Source organism: Caretta caretta, chromosome 8 (assembly GCF_965140235.1).
Source record: "Caretta caretta isolate rCarCar2 chromosome 8, rCarCar1.hap1, whole genome shotgun sequence".
NCBI lineage: Eukaryota > Metazoa > Chordata > Testudines > Cheloniidae > Caretta > Caretta caretta.
In genome coordinates, this window is record NC_134213.1 from 79,190,330 (window position 1) to 79,213,637 (window position 23,308).

General features: G+C 40.8%; 1 protein-coding gene across 7 annotated transcripts in view; it reads left to right on the plus strand.

The window, feature by feature from the left end:
• Positions 1-23,308, plus strand: part of COL24A1 (collagen type XXIV alpha 1 chain) — a 246,903-nt gene that overhangs the window by 116,428 nt on the left and 107,167 nt on the right. For all 7 annotated transcript variants that reach the window (XR_012669701.1, XM_075131667.1, XM_075131669.1 and 4 more), the window contains 5 exons: positions 1,830-1,883; positions 6,278-6,331; positions 7,991-8,035; positions 16,884-16,937; positions 18,995-19,039. Coding sequence is in view for 6 of the 7 variants with exons in the window: in XM_075131667.1 (XP_074987768.1) it covers positions 1,830-1,883; positions 6,278-6,331; positions 7,991-8,035; positions 16,884-16,937; positions 18,995-19,039 (252 nt within the window). In the remaining variant the exon portion in view is untranslated. The remainder of the gene's footprint in view (positions 1-1,829; positions 1,884-6,277; positions 6,332-7,990; positions 8,036-16,883; positions 16,938-18,994; positions 19,040-23,308) is intronic.

Consider the following 23,308-nt stretch of genomic DNA (forward strand, 5'->3'; position numbering starts at 1 on the left):
ACCTTTAGGGTTGAAATGTAATAGCTTAGTCTCAGCTAATACTGAATAATTTTCAGAAAGATTAATAAAAACCACTCGGTGTATTTTGAGTTACTTGATTTGGGGGAACAGAAGGTGATGGGGAAATATTTTTCAACTCTTAGGACTTTTTCATAGGTTTCTTTTGTACTTGGGGAAACTAAAAAATGTTCAAAACTTCAATGATGACATGCATTTAGACATAAATAATAACAGGGAGCAGTGCTGTTTCCATCTCTGAAAGAATTTGGTATTGCAAATAAAGCTGTGGATATTTTTAAAAGATGTTGTGAACGTGTAGTAAATTCATTAATACCAGAAAGATGCCTACCAGATACTCTTAATTTTCATTTGTAGATATTTGATTTTCCTACTCACAAATTATCCTATTTATCTTTAGAACCAAATGACCTGTGGTAAGGGTTAAGGGGACCTTTGTCAGAGTCCGGCATATCAAGTTATAGATCCAATAATAGATATTTTATTCAGGGTAGGAGCTGATCAATGCCACCCATTTTCTACAACAATAATCATACTTACTTTTCAGCTGAGCCAAGTTTGGTAAACTTTGAAAAGTAATGGAACAACAAAATCAAATAATATTTTGGCAGATGAATAAGTGCATCCTGTGCTGAATAAAGTATCAGTGTCACAGTACTAGCAGCAGTTCCTACTTGAGAACAGATGGCAATACCAGTGTGAAAAAGTCTGATCTTGTTCAATTTTAAAAAGTTAAGTTGGCTTGGGCCTAGTTTGTTCTAAAATGGAATGATCACCTGAGAATTCAGTGAATACCACTAAACATCATTGTCCTGTAGCCACACTGATATGGACTACAGTCTCATCGGATTTCATAAATTAAACTCTGTCTGTCTGCTTATCTAGGTTTCTGCGTCACACCCCCCATCACCTTTACATTTTATCAGTCAGGACTTGTAAATGGCAAAAGAGTCCATGGACAGCATTTGTGTTTATCAGATTGCAGCCAGTTTTTAATCTCCTGCTGAACATGTTCCTGCAGTTCTACTTTAAAGCAGTGAAGAACTCACAAGCTTTGTTTAAAAGACTTGTTGTTCATTTCCTTTGTAAAATGAAGCAGAGTTAAGGTGGCTGTGGGAAATTTATATCGGACTTTCCTGCCCCTTGTGTGACTTTCATATAAAATGTCAAAAAACATCTCTGTATAAAGAGCTCTTGTAAAATAGTATAAACCACTTTTTTGTTGTACAACTACGAATTCATTGTCTAAATCAGTGGTTCTCAACCAGAGGTCCGGGGCCCTCTAGGGGGCCACGATCAAGTTTCAGGGGGTCCGTCAAGCAGGGCTGGCATTAGACACCACAACCTCATTTCCCAAAGGCTGCTGGACAGCTGCTGTGTCGTGGTGCCCAGGGCTTAATTTGTAATGAAAGAGGTGCTGGGGCTCAAGCAATTAGGTGCTGGGGTTTAAACAGTTTTTTTACATTCATAACTGATGGAGCAAGGTTCCTTTGTGGATTTCAATGGGATCAAGTCTGGGTCTATAGTTAAATAATAAAACTTGTCAAATGGACAAAAGGGTTCAAGACAAATAAAAGCTATACTGACATCTGTCAAATTGAGTTTAATGAAGCCAAGTTCTTTCAGAACAGCTTACTGGACTTCAAAGTGTTTTGGATTTCATAAAACAAATCCATGTCTTGATTTCTGTGATTCAGGTTTGTTACATTTCTAAAATGAATAGATTCAAAACAAAAAAAAATTTTTTTTTTACTTTGTACAATGGAAACATTCCTATGCTATGAACAGCTTGCCTATCTTCTCCTCCTTAGGGTTTTCCAGGAGATATTGGTGTACCTGGACTAAATGGCCCTGAAGGTCCAAAGGTAAGAACTTACAGAGCCTTATCGCAATGTCATTAATGCACTGAGAGTGAGACAATACTAAGAGAAGAGGAGGTTCTTGGGAAGAAATACAAAAGAAAACCATGGACTGGGGATAGGTGTCACACTGCAGCCTCGTAAATTAGCAAAGAACTGTGAACTGAGCATGACTTGCCTCTCACAGTCAGGAGACAGGCCTTGTCTACATAGGAAATTTGCACCGGTGTAACTTGAATTTGTTTTGATTCCAGTTTAGTTAAACTGGTGCAACCCCTGTATGGACACTGTTATTTTGGTTTAAGAGTGACTTTATTTCAATTTAGCTTAAACCTGTCCCCAACTGACTTTTTGCTAAACTGAAACAAGCCATTCTTAAACCAGAATAAGAGTGCCCACACAGGGCTTTGTGCTAGTTTGACTGTATGTGTTTAAATTCACTCATTAGGTTATACTTGTTCAACTTTCCTATGTAGACAAAGCTTAACTCTGTTTTAGATAGTGGAGTTACACTAGTGTTTTTCTAACCCTTTAGCCATCTGCTTTTAAAAATATGAGCTTACGTATTGTTTCTATGCAAATACTACCTAAATCTCTGTTACCCTTCATTGCTTCAGCCGTTTCCTTAAGTTTTGTTTGCTTGAGTCTCATATGTTCCCTGGGTTGGCCATAATATCCTTTAAACACTGACATCCTAATAAACAGTAAGAATTATACAAAACCAAACACCGTCTTCTTTTATCCCTTCATTCAGATCTCATAGTCACTCCAACTACTGGAAACCTGGTCAACCTCAGACTCTCACTTGCCTCCCACATCTGTCAAATGTGTAAATAGCCTTGATCCATCACCCCAAACATGATAACCTTCTAGGCATGCTGCAAAAGCCATTTATTTTACAGGGCTGGGGGGAAAGGTTGAGGTTATGTTTCCAGAGGCAAAGATGACTAGAGAGGAGCTTTTCTTTTGCTCTGATTTGTTGGCTGGCTGAGTTAATTTGTTACCATTTATGCTTGTTTAATATGAATACTGTTGGGTGGTCATTATTATGTTTTTGTAAGATTAATGAATTGTCAGGGAACCTAAGATCTTTCCACGAGACATCAGGCCTATGCATTAGTGGACATGAGAGAAGTGGAATTAAGTTAGATCTAGAAAATACAGATTCAGTTTAAATATCCAAACTAATGCATCTATAGTGTAAATGAGCTCAAAGCCCTTCTTAGTGATGTGATATATATTATTTCCCTGTATATGCAGTTCAAAGTTAATGTTAATTTGGTCTATTAGTTGTGGATTTATGTTTCAGAGATACAATACTAGTCTATCTCCTTTCATTCAAATTCCAACAGAAATGCTAAGAGATAGCCCGCAGTATTTAAGATTCCAGAGTTCATTTAATATAACAAGAATTCCATAACTATACAAGACATTGTGGTCTCTCCAGCACATGGGCTCGCGAAGACAAAAAGCTTGGACAGCCAGGTCTAATCAAAGAGAATTGGTGACTTACATTGGAGATGGAGTGTTACCAAAGTGGAATAGCCTTTGCACTGCTCCTAATACCTAGAGAGCAGGGCTACATGAAACTGGAAATGTTTGCCTTTAGGATGCCCAGTGGTCTTGTGTTCACTGCAGTTTTGAAGAGTCTCATTTAGTCTTTATTTTTAGAACACTGTTTTCACCAAACTGCTCTTTTCCTCATTCTTCTGTTCTGTGCTTCCTCAGAGACAAAATCTGCACAAAGTGCCAGGAAGGTGGCGTAGTCTTTATATTTTAACATAAGAGAAACCAACCATCATGATAGAGTGTAAGATATGCAAACATGATATACCTGTCTCTGAAGACCAGTAGAACTTTGGGATGGCCATTTTATCCAAATTACTACAGTAATTAACAAATATGAACTCCTAGAATAATGCACGAAAGATACATTACATAGTTTGGTCCACAACACATTATTCATCTTGGAAGCAATATCTTAGAAGGTATTGATCTTGATCCAATGTTCATAAAAATGAGGCACTTGCATAATAACTAATAAAAAGAGGAGTGTTTTAGTTTGGGAAGTTCTGAAATATCTTTCTGTTGTTTGTTCGTTGTGTCACTCTTGCAAATACTTTTGGCTGCATGTTACAAGAGCCAGAGTAAAAAGTAAGGCAGACCTGCTCACTATATAAATATCATAATGGTTTCTCTAGCAATACATGTTGTACCATGGAAATAGTTGCGAGCTTCCTTCCTCTGCTCATTCATGTTTTGTTTGGGTAGCATACCTCCTATAAATGGCTATTAAGAGTTCTATTAATCCTGTAAGGGAGGGTCGAATGGAAAGTTCTGAACACATGGGAAATACATGATACCCCCATTTGCTGACTCCCTGAATTCTTTCCAGACATTTTGGCACATCTCTAAAGACTACCTTCATTTTCTGTTCATTGCCTGAAACCTCAGAGTGTGGGTATGGAAACTGCAGTTAATTATCAGTTTTAAAGGCCGAGGTGTTCTTTACAAATTTGAGTAAGTACGGTCTAGGAACACACACAGTAACTAAGAAATTTGCTAATATTTGCACCATTGTATGAGTTTAAATGACACTGAAAAGCTTAGCATTTGTTAATTTATTGCTATTGCATAGTAAAATAACAGTTCTGTTTTCTAAGGAAATACTTTTCTTCACCGACTAAAGATCAGTATTATTTATGGAGTAAGTGTCTTGCTGTTGCTTTTGCCAGAGAGATGCTCTCCAGCTGCAGTTCTCCATCGTACTTTATTCCAGATAAAATCAAATGATGGGAACTTTAATAAGACTCGGTATTTTGAGATGGCCCGATACATTTTCTATGAAGTGTTGCTTTGTGTGCTAAGCAGGCAGGCAGCTGCTGGACAAATGTGTGCACCTTTAGTCTAAATTTCATAAATTTAATAACGCTGAGAGTTGGAGCTTTTCCATCCAATATTTCTTCAGAGGCTAATGATCTCTTTCATAAGAGATGATTTTTTGTTCTTGTTGCTTTACCTGATATAAGTAAGCCTGGCTTCCCTCATACAATAATAATATATTTACGTAGACCTTTTTTGTCATAAAGCCGGGTTGAGTGCTTATTCCAGTTACTACCATTATAACTTGGATAACCAAGGTCTCTGAAACACCATTAGTTCCTCAGTCTGAGTAGTGGAGTTTTACAAATGTTGCTGTAAGAGGATGTGATGACTCAGGGTTGGCAATGGGATATGTCCGTCACTTCTAGGACACTGGATATAATCCTGCCAAGGTTTGTAATGGCTGAATATCATTGCTATCTTGCGGCAGTTCTAAATGATTTGATACCCTCAAATCACTTCCCGATCCACAGAACAAATGCCAGGATTACATTTGACGTCTCAGTAGGCATTCTCGACATATTGGCTGAGGGTTGAATCTTTGTAAACTCCCTCTCTAACTGATCAGAATTTGGGTCCATAGGTTTGGCAGTGTAGGAAGATTATATGTGATGCCACTACCAAGGTGTACCTCTTGTGTGGATAAATAGAGGTCTTCAGTCTCCAAAGTTATTTTCTACACTGAAAATTAAGTTGTCAGGACAACACTGAAAATAAAGTTTAGAGACATGACAGGATATCACCCTTGCCAAAGCAGTGCCGAGTCACACACACAGCAAAGCTTAGTTTTATTTCATTCTGTCTTATGCTACTCACCAAGATTTTGTTACAAATTCAATCATGGCTAATTGCCTTCAGAATCAATGCTCGGAAGTGGCTTGCAGCTGGGTAAAAATGTAAAAGTCTAAACTTTGTACAGCTATTTCTGTAATGCTTGTGTTCTGACAGCAATCGTAATCCCACCAAAGAATAAGAAAAGATGGATTTACTGATCTGCTTTGGTAGTGTAAGTGGGATTGTGTTGGACCTCAGGAAATAACTACATAAAATGAGGAGTTTGGTGGAGAGAAGAATAGTTTTAATATAAGTCAGTTTTCATTATTACCAAATATTACCCTAAATATTACCCAAAACCTGGATTTACAGGGGATTTCTCAGTTCCTCTTTAAGTAGCCCATCAAATTCAAACTAATGTTGTGTAACAAAAATAAACTGTTCTCTTGCGAACATCAGTTACTTTGATCCTCCTCCTCCTTCAAAAGGTAAATGAAAATAGTCTGAATCTTAGAAATGTCGATGTAGCTAAACTTCGTTAGATACTATAGCGTTACAGCAGATGTTAGAATTAGGGCAGCTTTTCTCCTGGCTTTTTAAGGGAAATGAACAATAGCAGATAATGATGTCTCCTTCCTCAGCTTTCAGCCTCTCATTCACTGCATGATTGTAAGAGGAAAGAAACCAGACAAACAGGCTTATTGATAGATATAAAATCTCATTTTGGTTGTCTTGTTATTTAGGGACTTCTAGGTGACCGAGGGCCTCCGGGGGCCCCAGGCCCGAAAGGAATTGAGGTAGGATGGAAACACAGTCCAGTCAACAAGTTACATTTTTAAAAAATCTGACCCAATTTTTTTGTATAAGAAAACGTTGCTTCAGGATGGACAGTATTGCCATGCAGGATTTCAAGTTTCCATTTTGGGAGATTTTTAGATATTTTACAGTATTGTGCATTCATTATAAGATTTATTTCAACAACTCTGTAGAGTGTCTAAGGAGTGTGGGTCCAGAATGTTGCATGTGGAATCCAGAATTAAACAGTGGCAGGTTTTTTTAAATAATAATATTGAATAAGAATATTGGGTGAAAACCTAGCCCCATTGAATTCAATGGCAGAACTCCCTTTGACATCAGTGGGGCCAGGATTGCATCCTATAAACTTTTTAATCAAGGATTCTTAATTCATTAGCATAAAATATATATGTATTAAATCCAACTCCATGTGCTGTTCTGCAGGGCTGCCCTGAGGTGGGACAATTTGCCCCAGACCCTGGGCCCCGCAGTGGCCCCCTCAAGAGTTTTCAGGGGCCCCCACGAGAGTTTTCAGTGGCAGCGGAGAGGGTTCGTTCTGCTCCATGTCTTCGGCGAAATACTCCGAAGACCCGGAGCGGAAGGACCCCCGCCGCCGAAGACTCCAGGCCCCCTGAATCCTCTGGGCAGCCCTGCTGTTCTGTGCTGTTGAGATAGCTGGTAAATATAGGTTTTAAAAATGCATTAAATCAGGTAATGAGTCTGATGGTAGAGCTCTAGAGCTTTATGTAGCTGATTTAATGATGAGTTATCATGAGTGCTTTTAAATGATAAATGACTAATGGTGACAAAAAAATATCAGTTTAATCAGAAGCCATGTAAAATGCAGACCATATTTCCTCCATTCAGTCTGCTGTGTTCTCCTCCATGTTGAGCATCTCTGCCTCCAAGAGCTGGAGAAATACTTTCATATTAAGTGGAGTCACCGAACCATCAAATAATCACAGTATGACATCATGTCTTGACATTATAATACAGAATCTTGATTTAACATCATAATGTAATGCGGCAACCTCAAAAGCCTACCATTACAATACACTGTCATGTATGGTTATTTTGAGGCTCTTGGTAACACTATAATGTCTCCTCTTTCTTCTCCTGTACTCCTGGCAGCTGGGATGAAAAGAAGACGTTGTCAGTCTGTTTTTGACTCCACACTCATTCCCATCTGCTTGGAGAGGCAAGAGAACTGTTCTTCTTGCTCAGGAATCAAACCATAACTATGTGTTTACCATGCAGAGCAAGACAAATTCTGTCAGAGTACTAGACTCCATGAGAGACAAATGCATATCTATGCCAAATTAGACCCTCAGATACATCTGTGAAACCCCATTGTCTTCTCAGTACAGCTGGTCAAAAATTGTGAAAATGTTTGAGCAGCTCTGTTTGTGGGCTTTTCTTAAGCAGATTGTGTTTGATGGTTTTGTAAAACATGGATTTCTGACAGATCGTGGCTGAGATGAGGTCAGTTTTAGACCCTTTCCTGTATAGTGCAAACCTAGATCCTAACAGTAAAGATATCTACCTATGTCCATTCACTATGCAAATTTAAGATTTTAATATAAGTGAATATAGTTCTTTTCAGGTTTTAAAACTAAATACAGTATCAAAAAAGTTATTCCAAGTCCTGATTGTTTTTTCAGGGAGAAGAAGGACCAGTTGGACTTGTTGGAGGAGTTGGACCAAGAGTAAGTATGAGTCACATTACTACTACAAACACAAATTACTATAGTTAACAAAAAGTATTGTTTAAAGGATGAGTCTACTCTGAAAAATGACTGTGTAAAAATGGGTCTCCTTCCTGTGTGTATTCTGAGTCAGATCTGTTCACTTTAGCGTCAAAAAAGTTTTTATTGGTTGCATTACTCCTATTAGCCCCACAGAGTCAACACAGCTGATAAAGAAAGCTGGATTATGTCCCTCATTATCAGAATTGTTTACTAAATTCTAGGCACTTGCATCTGTCCAACCCTAGTGAAGAAATGGCGTTTCACAGGTGTATCTGAAGGTCTAATTTGGCTTACAGAACCTTTATTACTGGCAATGATGCATGAGAAGAAAAGAACACAACTCAGTTCTCAGATCTCAGTGTGCATTTTCAGGGCTGGCTATTAGAGAAATCATCTTTTAATTGTAAACTAATCACATTTGATATGGAGTCACTGACAGCAATAAAGATGGAACTGCACAATGCCAGTTTTACAGTCTCTTTATAGACTTTATACAATCACACTTTGAGTCTCTTATTTATTTTTTAGCTGTTAAAATCCATTAGGCTCTAAACTCATTTACACAAGAAATAATTAAACTTGAAAATATAAGTGCTGGATAATAATTTACAATAGAGTGCAGGGTAACGTAGCAGAACTTTGTCTAAAGCAAATTAAACAAATCAACTCAAAGCACAGGTCTCAATGGAAAGGAAGGATGGTCTTGTAGTTAAGCCACTGGACTGAGTCTCAAGTGATCTGCTTTCATTTTCTGGTTGTGCCATAGATTTCCAGTGTGATCTTAATCTCTCTGTGCCTCAGTTGCTTATCTGTAAAATGGGTATAATACTACTTCCCTTCTCCCGTCCTTTGCCTTTCTTGCCTATTTATTGAGCTGGTCAGAAATTAGAATACCAGTCAACCTTGGACATTCAGATATTTCAACATTTATTTTCATCCTGAATTGGGCTGAAAATTCAAAATATCAAAAAAAATTCACAGAACAAAAATTTGGGAAAAATTTTGTTTAGTAAATGTTGAAATGTTTTGTTGAGGCAGGGTTTGATATTGAATTGCATCTGCCTGAGCTGCTGCAGTGCTTCATGAGAATTGTAGTTTGCATACTTCATACTCACATTCTCTCTTATGGAGTGAGCTCTGGGAACTGACTACAGCTTCCACGATGCACTGTGGCATTTCAGACAAAGGAGAGACTGCAATGCATCATAGGAGATGCATTCCAGCCATGGGAGTATGAGGCACTGCAGAAGCTCTGTGGGGTTGCCAGCCCTCCAAGATTAACCTGGAGTCTCCAAGATGATGAAACCTCCAGGAATACATCCAACCAAAACTGGCAACCCTAAAGCTCTGTCAGCCACAGAGAAATGTCGAACTGACCCAAAAGGAAATATTTTGATTTGGTTCAAGAAACTGAAATTTTTTGATTCAGGCCAACTTGACTCGGAATGAAGTATTTTGTTTTAATTTTCCTGATAGAAAATTGAAAAATCAGAAGCTCTAATGACTAGAGCTGCAAATTTGTCACAACAGCTTTTATCAAAAACCACAGAGCAGTCATGGTTAATTTAGTTAAAGGCATGAATTTAGAGGAAAGTGGTGTGTAAAGGAATTTACACACCATTTTTCCAGAAAAGTGATTATTTGTACTAAACATATAGTGACTGAGCCGTGATTTTTTATTTAAAAAAAAAAGTTGTAACAAATGGAATCGAACTATACCTCTCTAAAATCATAGGACATAGTCGTCCTCCTCCTCCTCTTGCCACTGAGAGGGCACAGGCTACCTCCAGCAGCATCCTCCACCCCTTCACCGCAACCCTAATCCCAGCCTGGTGAGGAGGGGAGGCCCCAGCAGGGTGGAGGCAAGGCTGGAGATAGAGTGTGTCCCACACTCACCCCACAGTGGCAGCTGCTGTCTGGAGGGGCTGGGCCTGGCTCCCCACGCTAGGCATTGCAACCTGGTATGTGGGGTAACGGCAACACTCAGGTATGGCCAACAGGCCAGAGTGCTAGTACGAGTTCCCTCATTCAAATTTGAAAAGTCACAGACAAACAGAAAAGTCACATTACCTGTGACATTTTCCTCACCATGACAAACATGTAACCCTACTAATGATTCACTAATTCAGGGGTGGCCAACCTGAGCCTAAGAAGGAGCCAGAATTTACCTATGTACATTGCCACAGAGCCACAGTAATATGTCAATAGACCCCCAGCAGCTCCCACCATCCGCTCCCAGCGTCTCCCACCCACCAACAGCCCCGCCAATCGGCTCCTCCCCCTCCCTCCCTGCGCCTCCCGATCAGCTGTTTCATGGCGTGCAGGAGACTCTGGGGGAGAAGGGGGAGGAGCGAGGGCATGGCAGGCTCAGGGAAGGGCGCGGGAAGGGGTGGAGGGGGCAGGGCCTGTGGCAGAGCCAGGGGTTGAGCAGTGAGCACCACCCGGCACATTGGAAAATTGGCACCTGTAGCTCCAGCCCCAGAGTCAGTGACTATACAAGGAGCCACATATTAACTTCTGAAGAGCTGCATGTGGCTCTGGAGCCACAAGTTGGCCACCCCTGCACTAATTTCTCTACAATGACAAACAATTTTGAGAGAAGAATGCATGGACAATATATGCTTCATGAACACTGAAGATTTCAACCCCGTGGCTCACCTCAGATATTTTGGAGCAGATCGCTAGCCCACATTCCTTGCCGAGACAAAAGAGCAAGAGAATCAGGGATTTTGGGGTGGGTAGGAGGTCAGGATTCTCTCTGTGTGTTTCAACTGCCAGCTTTTCCCCTTGCTTCAGGGACCCAGCTACTGTGGCCTGGATACTTCTGTTTCCTCTGCCTGAGGCTGTCTCAGGACCTCTTGCCAGCTTACTTCTTCCTATTCCTACCCCTGGATCCCTTCTCCTTCCCCACACTTCCCCCACTCCTGCCTACCCTTGCCTCTGCACCTCTTCTCATAAAATGGGTTGGGGGAGATTGGATGGTTACATGGGAGTGAGGATGGGCCTCGATCAAATGTACCCCAAATATGGTTGAACAAGCCTGGATGCTTGTTCAGATCCAAATCAACAAGCTATTTACATGTCTTGCTTTTCACAGTGTTTGGTTCCAAGTTTCATGAACAGAGTTTTCAAAACACATTATGAAAGCTAATGTTATTAGAGAATTTACCATACTAAAGAAACAAAGGGATTACAGTTATGATCCTCCTCCCATTGATGTCAATGGCCAAACTCAGAATTTTTTTATGCCCTTCTTCAATATCTCATCTATTTTTTATATCTAATATGCCCCTATTATCTACAGGTGAAAGACATTAGTGTCATGGCCAGTCTTAGGCATGTGCAAAGATCCCCTCTACAAATCTACAAGATCAACTTGGGACCAAATCTTCACAATGACAAGTGCCCCAAACAAATTCCAGTACCAGCTATTGAATGAATGAGATGAACCTGAACCCAGATTGCAGATCCCAAATTTAGGTCTGGATTGGAATTCCCATATATCTTAAACAGGTAGAACCAAAACACAGGATCTCTCCTTGCTGAACTCCAGGATTCAACATCCAGATCCAAATCTAAAGTTCTAGGTGTTTCCCTTTGGCTAATTATAAAGAGAGATTTTTGAACTGCCAACTCCAAGTAAAATCCAGCTGCCAGGCTCACCGCTTACCAAAACCTTCCCTCTCATACTAGCTCAGTGACAAATGCCTGGATTGTTCTTTTATGTGTTCTTATACTCTATGTAGAGTAGCATATTCTGATTTTCATTTTAGCTTATTTTGCTTGTGAAAATACAATAGATGCCACATGCAAGAGATGCCTCTGCATATTCAATTTAATTACAGTTAACAAACAGTCATAAAGTTTATCCAGACTGTCACTATGTCACTGTAGGTCAGTCAATCAGCTGGTTATGGGTTTTGTACCTTGTTATTATTGGAGGGGAAAATGGATTAACTTGCCATTTAGTCACTGATTTGAAACTTTCAGAACATTAGAATGAATTTAAACAGTATATTGCTGGATATTCCCTGATTACCAATGTGAAAGACAGATGAAGAGAAAAAGCCACAAATAATCTGTGAAATGATATATTAGCCTGTCAACCAGTTCCTCCTAGGAGGGTGTAGAATGTCCCAGCAAAGTTCCCTGAGCATTTAAAATCATTCTGTTGTAGCAGCATATCCCAAAGTGTGGTGCATGTCCTTCTGTGGGGTATGGTCATGTGAAGGACTAGCCAGGGTTAGGAGGGCAACATGTAGAATGTAGAAATTAAAATGGATAGGCCATTTTGAGGGTGAAAGGGGTGCACTTGATTTCTCTTCCCTGAAGGGGGGCTTGGCACATTCCATTCATTCATTAAGAAAAAAATAATTTTCCTTAGGTTTTTTTACTTCATTAAAGTTCCTTTTCGAAGAATGATGTAGGATTAGGAGAGGCCACCCTTACTTTATCTTACATCTTATGTTTTCTTGAAAAAATCTGTGTTCAGTTTTACATTACTTTCCCACTTACATCCACTTGCACACATTTTATGATCAATTTTCATCTGATGTGTGACCTGTACAGCCATTTATGTAGTTGGGAAATTTGACCAAGAGACTTTCACACAGTTGTACATGTTTAATCTGAACTGGACCCAAAATATCTTGGCAATTAACAATGATTGGAAAGGAAATATGGGGGGGGAGGGGGGGAATAATTACACGGGAACCTGCTAAATTCTGTTACTTTGTGAAATGTGTGTATGTGGTGTGGATACTTTAATACCGATTCATCCAATGAGATGATTCAGAGCAAGCTCCAACCATTTTTCCCCTGAAGAAATTGTAAGTGAGATTCTGTGTATGAAAACTTACTTGCTAATATGAAGAGGCGACAATGTAATACAGGTTGGCACAACAAAGTCCAGAAAGTAAAACATAAGGTAGACTATTAACCTCATAACTGCAGTTTCCAAGAGCAAGTGAACTATTAAATCAATCACTCAAAAGTATGTTTTCCTCCAATTTAAGTTTTACATATTCAGATTTATTGAGCAACTCGAAACAATAGGCATGGATTTCAGGGTTATTCTTTGCAATTATAATATAGACTGTAAATTGTTCTTGGCTAGCATGGCAAATTTGCAATAAACTAACTCCTGTAGCTGAGCCATATAAATCCTAACTTTAAGTGCCCCTTAATTAATTTATCACATGACACCAATTATCCTATAAAGCCAGATTCTTCGACCCTTACTTAGGTTGCGTAACACTTATAGAACTAGTCCCATTTACTTTAATGAGGAGTAAGTGCTGCACAATAGAAGGGTTGCAGAAACTGCTTCACAATCTGTAGAAATGAATGATAAATATTTAGTGGTATATCATTACATTTTAGAAGGTTAGATTTTTCTCATGGGAATTCCAAGTAAAACTATTATATATTGTCAGCTAGTGGATGTAAATAACACAGGTCTGTTTCCAACAGAATAGTTTCACAGCCCCTGTGCATGCAATAGTCTGTAGAAACCCATCACTTATAGCCCTCGCATCATTGACCCATGTATAGAAATGTGACTTTCCTGCAAACCATGCTTTTCTCCGGTTCTGCCGACACTCTTCGCAAAGCCCTAGGCTTTATTACCATACCTCTCTCCATTCCACTCCCACGTAACTAGATCCAATGTGGAAAGGTTGAACCAACACTGAGCATGGTAGTGACAGCATAGCCCTTAACGCAGAGTTTGTAAGAATGAGATATGAGATACAGTTTCAGTACTTCTGACTTGGAATCATGCCCTCAAATAACTCATTTGATGCTCCCATATGGTCTCTTCTCCACCTGCACTTGTGTCCTCATGTTAAGATGGCACTGGGCCTGCTGATCATAAACTGGAACTGCAACTTCAGCACATGGAAGGTGCCAGCCAAAGAGTGTTTCAAATGGGTTGACTTCAGTAACTGCCTCCTCTCTGGCAGCACTGCTACCCTGGGTTGTATTTAACCCATTTATAACAACTAAAGAATATTACCAAAGCACTTGTCTGTCCGGACTTGTTGAAACTTGTGTAACAAAATGGAATGCTTTTAGGGTTATTGTGGCTGCCAGAAAAAAATGGGATTAAAGTGTGTATCATGGGAACTTAGTAAGAATATATAGTCTCAAAACATACAGAAACTGCTCAGATAGTCAGGGAACATGCCCAGACATTGGCACTGAGAGATAGATACAGTCACTGAGAAATCAAGGTAACAGAACCCAAGACCTAGATTGTGCCCTTGCCCTGAGAAATAAGTAGGTAGCTTAGTGCCCATTGCTTTGATTGTACTTTGCCCTGATTTTGATGGGTATACTGTAAATAAAGGTCCCAGTGCAGACTATTGATCCTATAATCACAATCATTCCGTCTGTTGCAGCTGTTATGCTCAAAAGACTGAAAATTCCTGCTAAGGAGAACGTCAAGTATCTGTACAATACCTGTAGTTTCCCTTTTAAGGCTTTTCACCTACAGTGGTATTGTCAATCAGCCTTTAAGAGGAGTCCATTATGTAAAGCAGAGGTGGGCAAACTACAGCCCGCGGGCCACATCCAGCCCACGGGACCGTCCTGTCTGGCCCTTGAGCTCCTGGCTGGGGAGGCTAGCTCCCGGCCCCTCCCCTGCTGTCCCCCCGCCCCACAGCTACACTGCCGCATGGGCAGCGCTCTGGGCAGCGGAGCAGCACGCTCCTGCAGGGCAGCATAGCAGCGTGTCTGGCTCCAGCCAGGCGGCGCAGCTGCCAGACATGCTACTCTGAGCAGCATGGTAAGGGGCCAGGGCTGGAGGGGTCTTGGGGGGGAGACAGGGAGCAGGGGGCAGTTGGATCGGTGTGGAAGGTCTGGGGGACCTGTCAGGGGGTGGGGGTGTGGATAGGGGTCGGGCCAGTCAGGGGACAGGGAGCAGGGATGGTTGGATGGGGCTGAGGTTCGGGGGGGGGCAGTCGGGACAAGGAACGGGGGGGTTGGATCGGCGTGGGAGGTCTGGGGGGGGGCCTGTCCGGGGGTGGGGGTGTGAATAGGGGTCGGGCCAGTCAGGGGACAAGGAGAAGGGGGGGTTGGATGAGGGTGGGGTCCCGGGTGGGGTGGTATGAGGCAGGGGGTCCCAGGAGGGGGCGGTCAGGGGAAAAGGAGCAGGGGGGTTGAGTGGATTGGGAGTTCTGAGGGGGGCAGTCAGGGCGTGGGAAGTGGAAGGGGACAGATGGGGGCAGGGCCAGGCTGTTTGGGGAGGCACAGCCTTCCCTACCCGGCCCTCCATACAGTTTTGCAACCCCAATGTGGCTCTCAGGCCGAAAAGTTTGCCCACCCTGATGTATAGCATCACCATTCTCCTAGTATATATTTGTTTTGAGTGTTTGGACTGCAAGCTTCTCAGACATAGTTTGCATCCATTAGGTACTGGGCACAGTTATAGTGTTTGTGCTCCCCTGAGCACAGGGACAGGATGAGACTAGCCACCCCAAAGGAGTCAGCCAGGAGGAAGACTTCAGTATCTACCTCCTGCACACACACATTGGTCTACAGAGTACCCACCCTGTACACGCTTGTGCAGCAGCCATGCTTTCACTGTGCACCAAGGAGCTCCACGATGTATTTTACTTGCAGCTGCTAACTGCAAATGACATGGGTAATTGTGTTCGGCATTTTGCAGTCCCAAGTTGATAATGATATAATCCTCAGCATATGCCATGTTATCTCCATAATTTGCAGTAACGTACTGTACTTTTGCAGTATCACGGTGTATTTCTAGAAAAACAAGAAGGTCCTTTCAAAATACAATTGTTCTGAAAACCTTTACATTTGGATAAACAGTCTTAATTGAAATTTGGGGACATTCAACAGAAGTGTGGTAAATAAAGCTGCCATCGCTTAGGGAGACTAACGTGTCACTGCAGTTATGTGACTGTGCTGGGCTAAGATTTCTAGGCTGCAAGTTATTCTGAGGAGGAAATAAAACATATTTGAAAAAAAAATAAATGGCACAGTAAAAATAAGACTGCCCTTGGCACAATTAAAGTTTTACAAATAGCCAAGTGCAAATTCAGAAGAAGAATCCCCTTTTTGTCTTTCTGTGCCTTTTTGTTTTGTGCAAGTGGCAGCAGCTTGAGCGGGTCACAGTAAAAGGCTTCTAAAGGCCTCCTCATCTGTGGTCTCTCAGTCTGATTAATGGTACCATACTTCTCCTCAGCTAACAATATGCTACAATTAAGTAGTTATCATAGCAGCAAGATTTGTCAACAAGCATAATCATCGAACCAAAGGTAAAACAACTCAGGAGCTGAAATATACAATACTCCTTCTGAGCAAAGGAGAGAAGAAATTTGAGCTGATTCTGTCTGATAGAGAAAAGAGAGTTGGAACACCTATCATTAAATTCTCTGGCAGTGTTACTCCCCCTGCTTCAGTGGTGTTATGACAGCAGTGAATTAGCTCCTTTCTGTTCTTTGCCACCTCAATGGTCTCTTATAACTGAAATTGAAGTGGATGTTACATCCTTGGGTTTTGATGAATTTTCTCTAATAAACCATTGGCTGTGGTAAAAGTTGATACACGTTTTGTTGATTGTACTGTATTTTCTTTTATATTCAGTAGTATATTTTCAGAAAAGTGGCTGTAAAATGCACGGTACAATAAAGTTAGTAGACAGTATATTATATTTAAACATTTAATACAGTTAATGAAATCTCTTTGAGAGAGACCCTTTGATAAATAGAGAAATTAGGAAATGGAGATATATTTTTTGTAAAAGTCAAATATTAGAAATCTTTAATTTTATTTATTATTTTAGGGAAGGCCAGGTCGGAAAGGGTATGCAGGTGAACCTGGATCAGAAGGCTTGAAGGTAATACTGCTGGGTTTTATATATGAAAATGGAATATAGTTCGAGTCAGTGGTGCTGGAACTGGGGGTGCTGCCGCACACCCTCCCTTGAAGTAGTTAGTAATAACAAACACCAAATACATGGTTTCCATCAACAGCTCCCCCTACTATAAAAATTGTTCGAGCACCCCTGGTTAGAGTGCCCTCAGACGTACGTATGTGCTTGTGCGAGAGAGATACATTGTAACAGGGTTTCCAATACGACTAAAGGAAATTGGGCTCAACGCTCCTGTTCCAGTACAGCTGCTCCCTTTTTGGGCCAATTAGGAGGGCAAGGCACCATCTGGGAAACATAAGAGGCCTGAGAGTGAGTTAAGGGGGTTAGAGAAGACTGGTTCAGTCAGGAAGAATAATTCCTAGGAGAGGACTGAAAGCAGGAGAGCAGCAAGGGCTTTGCTGGGAGGTTTCCCCAAGCCAGGATTGGAGAGGGAAGGAGCAGCAGATGGAGATGCTTGCTGGATCCAGAGGGCTGAAGGGAGGGGAGCAGCAGAGGGCCTTACCTGCTGATGCTGGCATCTCCTTGCTAGGGAGCTGGGTCCCAGAGGAATCAGATGAGGCTTTCAGCGGAGAGACTGTGGGAGTTGCCACTGGGAAGAGGGGAATTGTGCCCCAGAAGGAAGGGCTCAGGTGGCAGTCCTGGTGGTGGGACAGAGAACAACTAATAAAGAGTCTGGGTCTATTGGAAGACACTGGGATGGTGAGAAAGAAGCTGGGTTTTTAAGATTACATGAACAGGGATGATGTGAACTATGTTGTGTGACTTGGGATGTTTGCACTGTGTTTTGGTTAACAAACTGTGATGGACTTGAGGACATACTTGTATTGGACTTACTGTGCATTCAAGAGGAAAACTGAGGTGTAGGACCATTTGCAGAGTGGCCCTGTGGCCACGAGGGGCACCTGAGAGGAGGCCACTCATTGACCTACATCTAGCCAGTGAATCTGCTTACTTGCAGGCTCCTCAGTTGGGAGAACAAAGAATACTCCCAACAGGATTGGGGAACATGGATGGCACCTGCTGTCCCTCCATATGGCTCAGAGGGGAAGATAAGTGGCAATTTGAGGAGGGTTAGTATGAATGTTGGGGACATGGGGGTGTGGAGACAGGAAGAAAGGAGAGGATTGGAGTATATGCAGGGGAAGGCTGGTGTGAGCTCAGTCACTTTGCATTTAAAGGACTTCCATGGCACGGATGCTGCAGCTACTTGCACACCAATGCTCTAGCTGCAGGGAAGCCCAGTGCCTCACAGCTGAGCCACCATAACAGCAAGTGCTCCTCAAATCAGTATTTGATGGGACAGAAGGGCTGATACTGCCACTTATGTAGTGTTAGCAAGATAATTAATACAGTGACATTCTCTTGTAAAGTTCTGCTGTAAAATACATCGGTGTAAATCCACCATGACTCCATGGAGTTCTATGGATTTGCAAGACTTACAGTGTAATAAGTGAGAGCAGAATTTCTTCTCTAATACTCCTATCTCTTTCTAATGTAGCATTTTGGAAGAGTAACCTGAGTTTTTTAGAATTTTATTCCAACTGTTGTATAGAGTAGGGTGTCTCGCAAAACCATCATAAATGTGGAACAGTGCAAATTTGGAAAAGCAATCGAAGAGTTAAATATCTGAGTAATATTATTATACTTTATGCAGATAATTGCCCCATATGGTGTATTGTCAAATTGATATAAATAAGTTCACAAACTATTTACAAATAACATTTGCTTTTAGAAGTGGTTATGAACTAATAAAGAGAATTATATAGTGTATTTATATTTAATTTCCATTTGACAAAAGGAAGATATGAATATAAGAGGGGGATTAAAAAGAGAACCAAAGGATACCTGATCATACAGGCAAAACCATTGGTTTTGTTTAATTTGTATAATTTTACTGCTTAGGTTTTATATAGAAAATGAAACACAAAAAGGGAATTTGGGAAAATGGAGAAGTGTAAAACACCCTCCTGCAAGAAGCGAAATTTATAATCCACTATATAATCTGTTTTCTGCATTAACAGGGAGAACCAGGAGATCAAGGAAACCTTGGAAAAACTGGTGAAGCAGTAAGCTTAAATGCTCTTTCTAGATTTTTTTTTTTTTACAAGTTATTTTGAGAGCTGTATGTTGCAGTAATTCTGTTTGACTTAAATTGTTTTAAAACCATGTTTCCTGATTATACAGTGAGCTCTGCTTTCTCCTCTTGAGTGCACCTCTCCAGTATCAGGCCTGGCTTCCTGCAGTCCAGGAAGACTGCATCTCTGGGCTACAGCCCCCATGTTTTCCAGCCATGTTAACACAAGAGGCCCTGTTTGGCATTTGGAAACCCTTTTCCTGCAGGAGCCTGTGGCAGTAGCTGAATATAGTGACTCAAAAACAGCATATGCAAATCAAAGCATTATTTACTCACCCAAAGGCACATAGCACACAGCAATGGATAAAAACAAAAAGGCCGCTAAACCTATTTTCCCCTTACCTAAGCTTTAAATCTTTTTTCTCATTAGCTTTTGGAGAGTTCCTCTCAGCCAGTTACCCCCATCTCTAAGCTGGGATGACAGCCTGCTTGCTGCAGTTTCTGTCTCTCTGTGTGCCTGTCATTCTTCTTCCTGGGCAGCTGACAGCCCACTCAATCCGTTCTCTTCCCTAGGCTCAGGTCTGGGAAGAATACATTTGCCCTCATAGTTGGAGACAGGCTGGAGGGATTCTCCAATTAATAGCTTCCCTATTGTTTCTCAAGGGCCTATAGTATTTTCTGGACTGTATCTTAACTTTGCCATTGTTTTGCTTCCCATTTCATTCTCCTGCTTCCTTTGATTTAACTCCTTGCACTCAGACAGGATAATATCACACATGTAAACTGAGGTGCATGTGATATTTTTAAAAAAATAATGTTTCCCTCACTTTCCACACCATGTAATTAAGGGTGCTTCAGAATCACTCCTGTTAATAAGTCCCTAATTAGATTGCCTTTTGATTGAATGTAGTTTGTAATCTGGCATTTTACCAGTTTGAGTTCATTTTAATGGGTAAACTGAAAACTACAGATTAAGGGCCTGATTCAAAACTCATTCAAGTCAATGAAGAGACAGTTAACATAGTGATGATAAATATACGCCTTCATATGTAGTCTTCCTTTAGTTTTTTCCAGCTAATTATTTGTGAAGTGTACTGGCAATGGTTCACCACTGTCTAAGATATTTGCTTTATATTTCTCTCAACCATTTTCTGTAAAGTGCTTTGAAAAACTTCTGTAGGTTGTGTGGGTGAAAATCGCCTTCTGGGAACTCCAGACAAACTCAAATGTTTGACAGGTTTCAGAGTAACAGCCGTGTTAGTCTGTATTCGCAAAAAGAAAAGGAGTACTTGTGGCACCTTAGAGACTAACCAATTTATTTTAGCATAAGCTTTCGTGAGCTACAGCTCACTTCATCGGATGCATACTTTGGAAAGTACAGAAGATCTTTTTATACACACAAAGCATGAAAAAATGGGTGTTTACCACTACAAAAGTGATAAACACCCCCCCACCCCACTCTCTCTCCCCCCACCCCACTCTCCTGCTGGTAATAGCTTATCTAAAGTGACAGGTTTCAGAGTAACAGCCGTGTTAAACACCGATTTTTTTCATGGTTTGTGTGTATAAAAAGATCTTCTGTACTTTCCACAGTATGCATCCGATGAAGTGAGCTGTAGCTCACGAAAGCTTATGCTCAAATAAATTGGTTAGTCTCTAAGGTGCCACAAGTACTCCTTTTCAAATGTTTGAGCAATTGGGAAAACTTTCAGAAGAGCTTATCAGTCATACCCAAGTCTGTGGAGGGCTCTTGGGACTGAATCCTCCCAGAAGGAGGACCAGGGGTATGGCTCATGGGACTGGCCACTGAATCAAGATTTTTTTTTTTTAAATGCTCAGACAGGTCCAGCTTAAGTCACTTGGCCCAATTTGAAAATAAACCTGCACATCATATATCATATCTATTGATAAACTGTAGTGCCAATTGCTTGACCATACTTTGGTTTGTTATGAAATATACTCGAGACCAAATAACCAGTGTCAGTCAGGTTTATTACTATAGTACAGGACACAGGTTCTGGGCAATGCCAGTCTCCAAGAAGCCATCTTGTGCACCGATGTTAGATTCGCCTTATGCAGAAGGTGTGCACCCCAAAGTTACAATTTCAGCTGGTATTAGTTAAACAATGATTTTACAGGTTTACACATCATTAAAATCCAACCCATCCATTTGTCCTAGTTCCTTAACTTGTTGTTCTGTTCCTTTTTTATCTATCTTATGGATACTAGCTTTCCAGGTACTGGTCCATGAAGGTACCTCCCTAGTTTGTACTAAGATATAGACCAAATTAATCTTGATGTTTACAAGTTTCCTATCTGCTTATGCAAATGCTTGTTTCAGCAAATGCAAGGAGTTATGGGATACTTAGCTTAAGTGAATAGAATTATGGTATAGGACAGTTTAGTCTATATCACTATTATAATTGTGCTTCATGTTCTTGGCACTTAATGCATGCGCATATATATTATATTTATTAATATCAGATGATAGTCAACCTATCTTAAAAAAATATATATATATACCACTAACAGCTTGATCCCAGAACTACTTCAACAGTTTATAAATATCAAAACCATTGGCTGGCTGACTAAGTTAAAAAGCAGTTTGAAAGGGCTGTGTGTATTTTGTAAATGATGGTAAATTATCTGTGCAAAGATGGGAGAGAATTGGATGGTGATGTAATAGGTGGGGGTGCATATTTATGATTGAAATGAGCAAAGTCTCTTCTCAGGGGGCGATTCAGAGATGAATGTTTACTGAAACTTAATAGCTGTGTGACCAAGTGGAGTCAGGTCTGCTACCCACATTACTAGCATTGCTATGCCAATATACACCTATTTCATTTTTTTTCCCCATCAGACTGCAGAACGTAGCCTTTCTTACACACACACACAAGTTTTTAAGTTGTCTTTTAGACTAAGATCATCTGGACAGGGACTTACTATATGTTTGTGTAGTGCCAAGTACAATGGGGGCCCTATCTGATCTATGCCTCCAAGCACTTCCACAGTATTAATAATAATAATAATAATAATAGTTAGCAAAGACACACCAGTGAATTCCTTCATTTTGCTTGCCTCCTTCCTGAACTTTTAAAATTCACATGATTATAGGATATTGGTTTTTGAATTCAGAGAGAAGAACACTGAAAATCCCAACCACTAAATATGTGGTATATTGGAACAGATGAAATAATTTGTTTTGTATTACAGTTGTGCCCAAAAGCCCCAATCAGGATAATGCAAAAAATTGTAAAAAGAAACAGTCCCTATCCAAAGATCTTGAAATCAATTGGGGTTAGGCATCTAAAAAACTTTGAAGATCTGTCTGGGCTTTAGGGTACTTCTACACTGCAATGAAACACCTATAGCAGGCCACAGAACCTCGCCCACTCACTCTTGTAATAGACCCATAACCTCTGGCTGAGTTACTGATGTCCTCAAATCATGATTTTAAAGACTTCAAGTTACAGAGAATCCACCCTTTACTCTAATTTAAACTTGTGAGTGTCCTGTGCCCCATGCTGCAGAGGAAAGTGGGGGAAAAAGCCCGGGGTCTCTGGCAATTGTTCAGGCTTGAGCTGGGGCCCAAGCTCTGGCACCTCACAAGGGGGAAAGGTGCCCAAGCTCTGGGACCCCACACGGGGAAAGGGTGGCAGCCCGGGCTCCAGCCCGAGCCCAAATGTCCACACTGCAGTTTTATAGCCCTACAGCCCGACCCTTGCAAGCCCCAGTCAGCTGTCATGGGCAAGCCCTGAGTGTTGTATTGCAGTACAGACATACCCTTACAGTCTAATCAGACAATACAATGGGTGGAAGAAAGGGGATATACAAGCAAAGTGATCAGAGGAATGGCAGCCACAAACCTTGTTAGGCGCTGTACTTGGCATATGATGATTTGATTATTTTTTCTCTTAGTTTATTGCTCTTGCCTATTACTTTTTTGCCTATCTTTCTTTTTTTTTTTAAATGAACTTCATTGACTCCCCTTTTCATCCAAGATTACGTAGTATATACTTATAAACCTGCAACTGAAGTGAACAAAGTTGTTATACTACATGGGGAAAATATAATAATCTCAAAATAAAAGCATGCAAATTCTCTGCCTATGTTACCAAAAGTTTTTTTTAACATAACTTTAATTAGTTAATTAACAAACTACATGAGGAGTCCATCTTATTAAAAGTACTAATTTAATGGTTGTCACCTTTTTTTATTCTCCTGTCCCCTGGTTCCAGCTGGCTCTCTTGGTTGGTTTTTT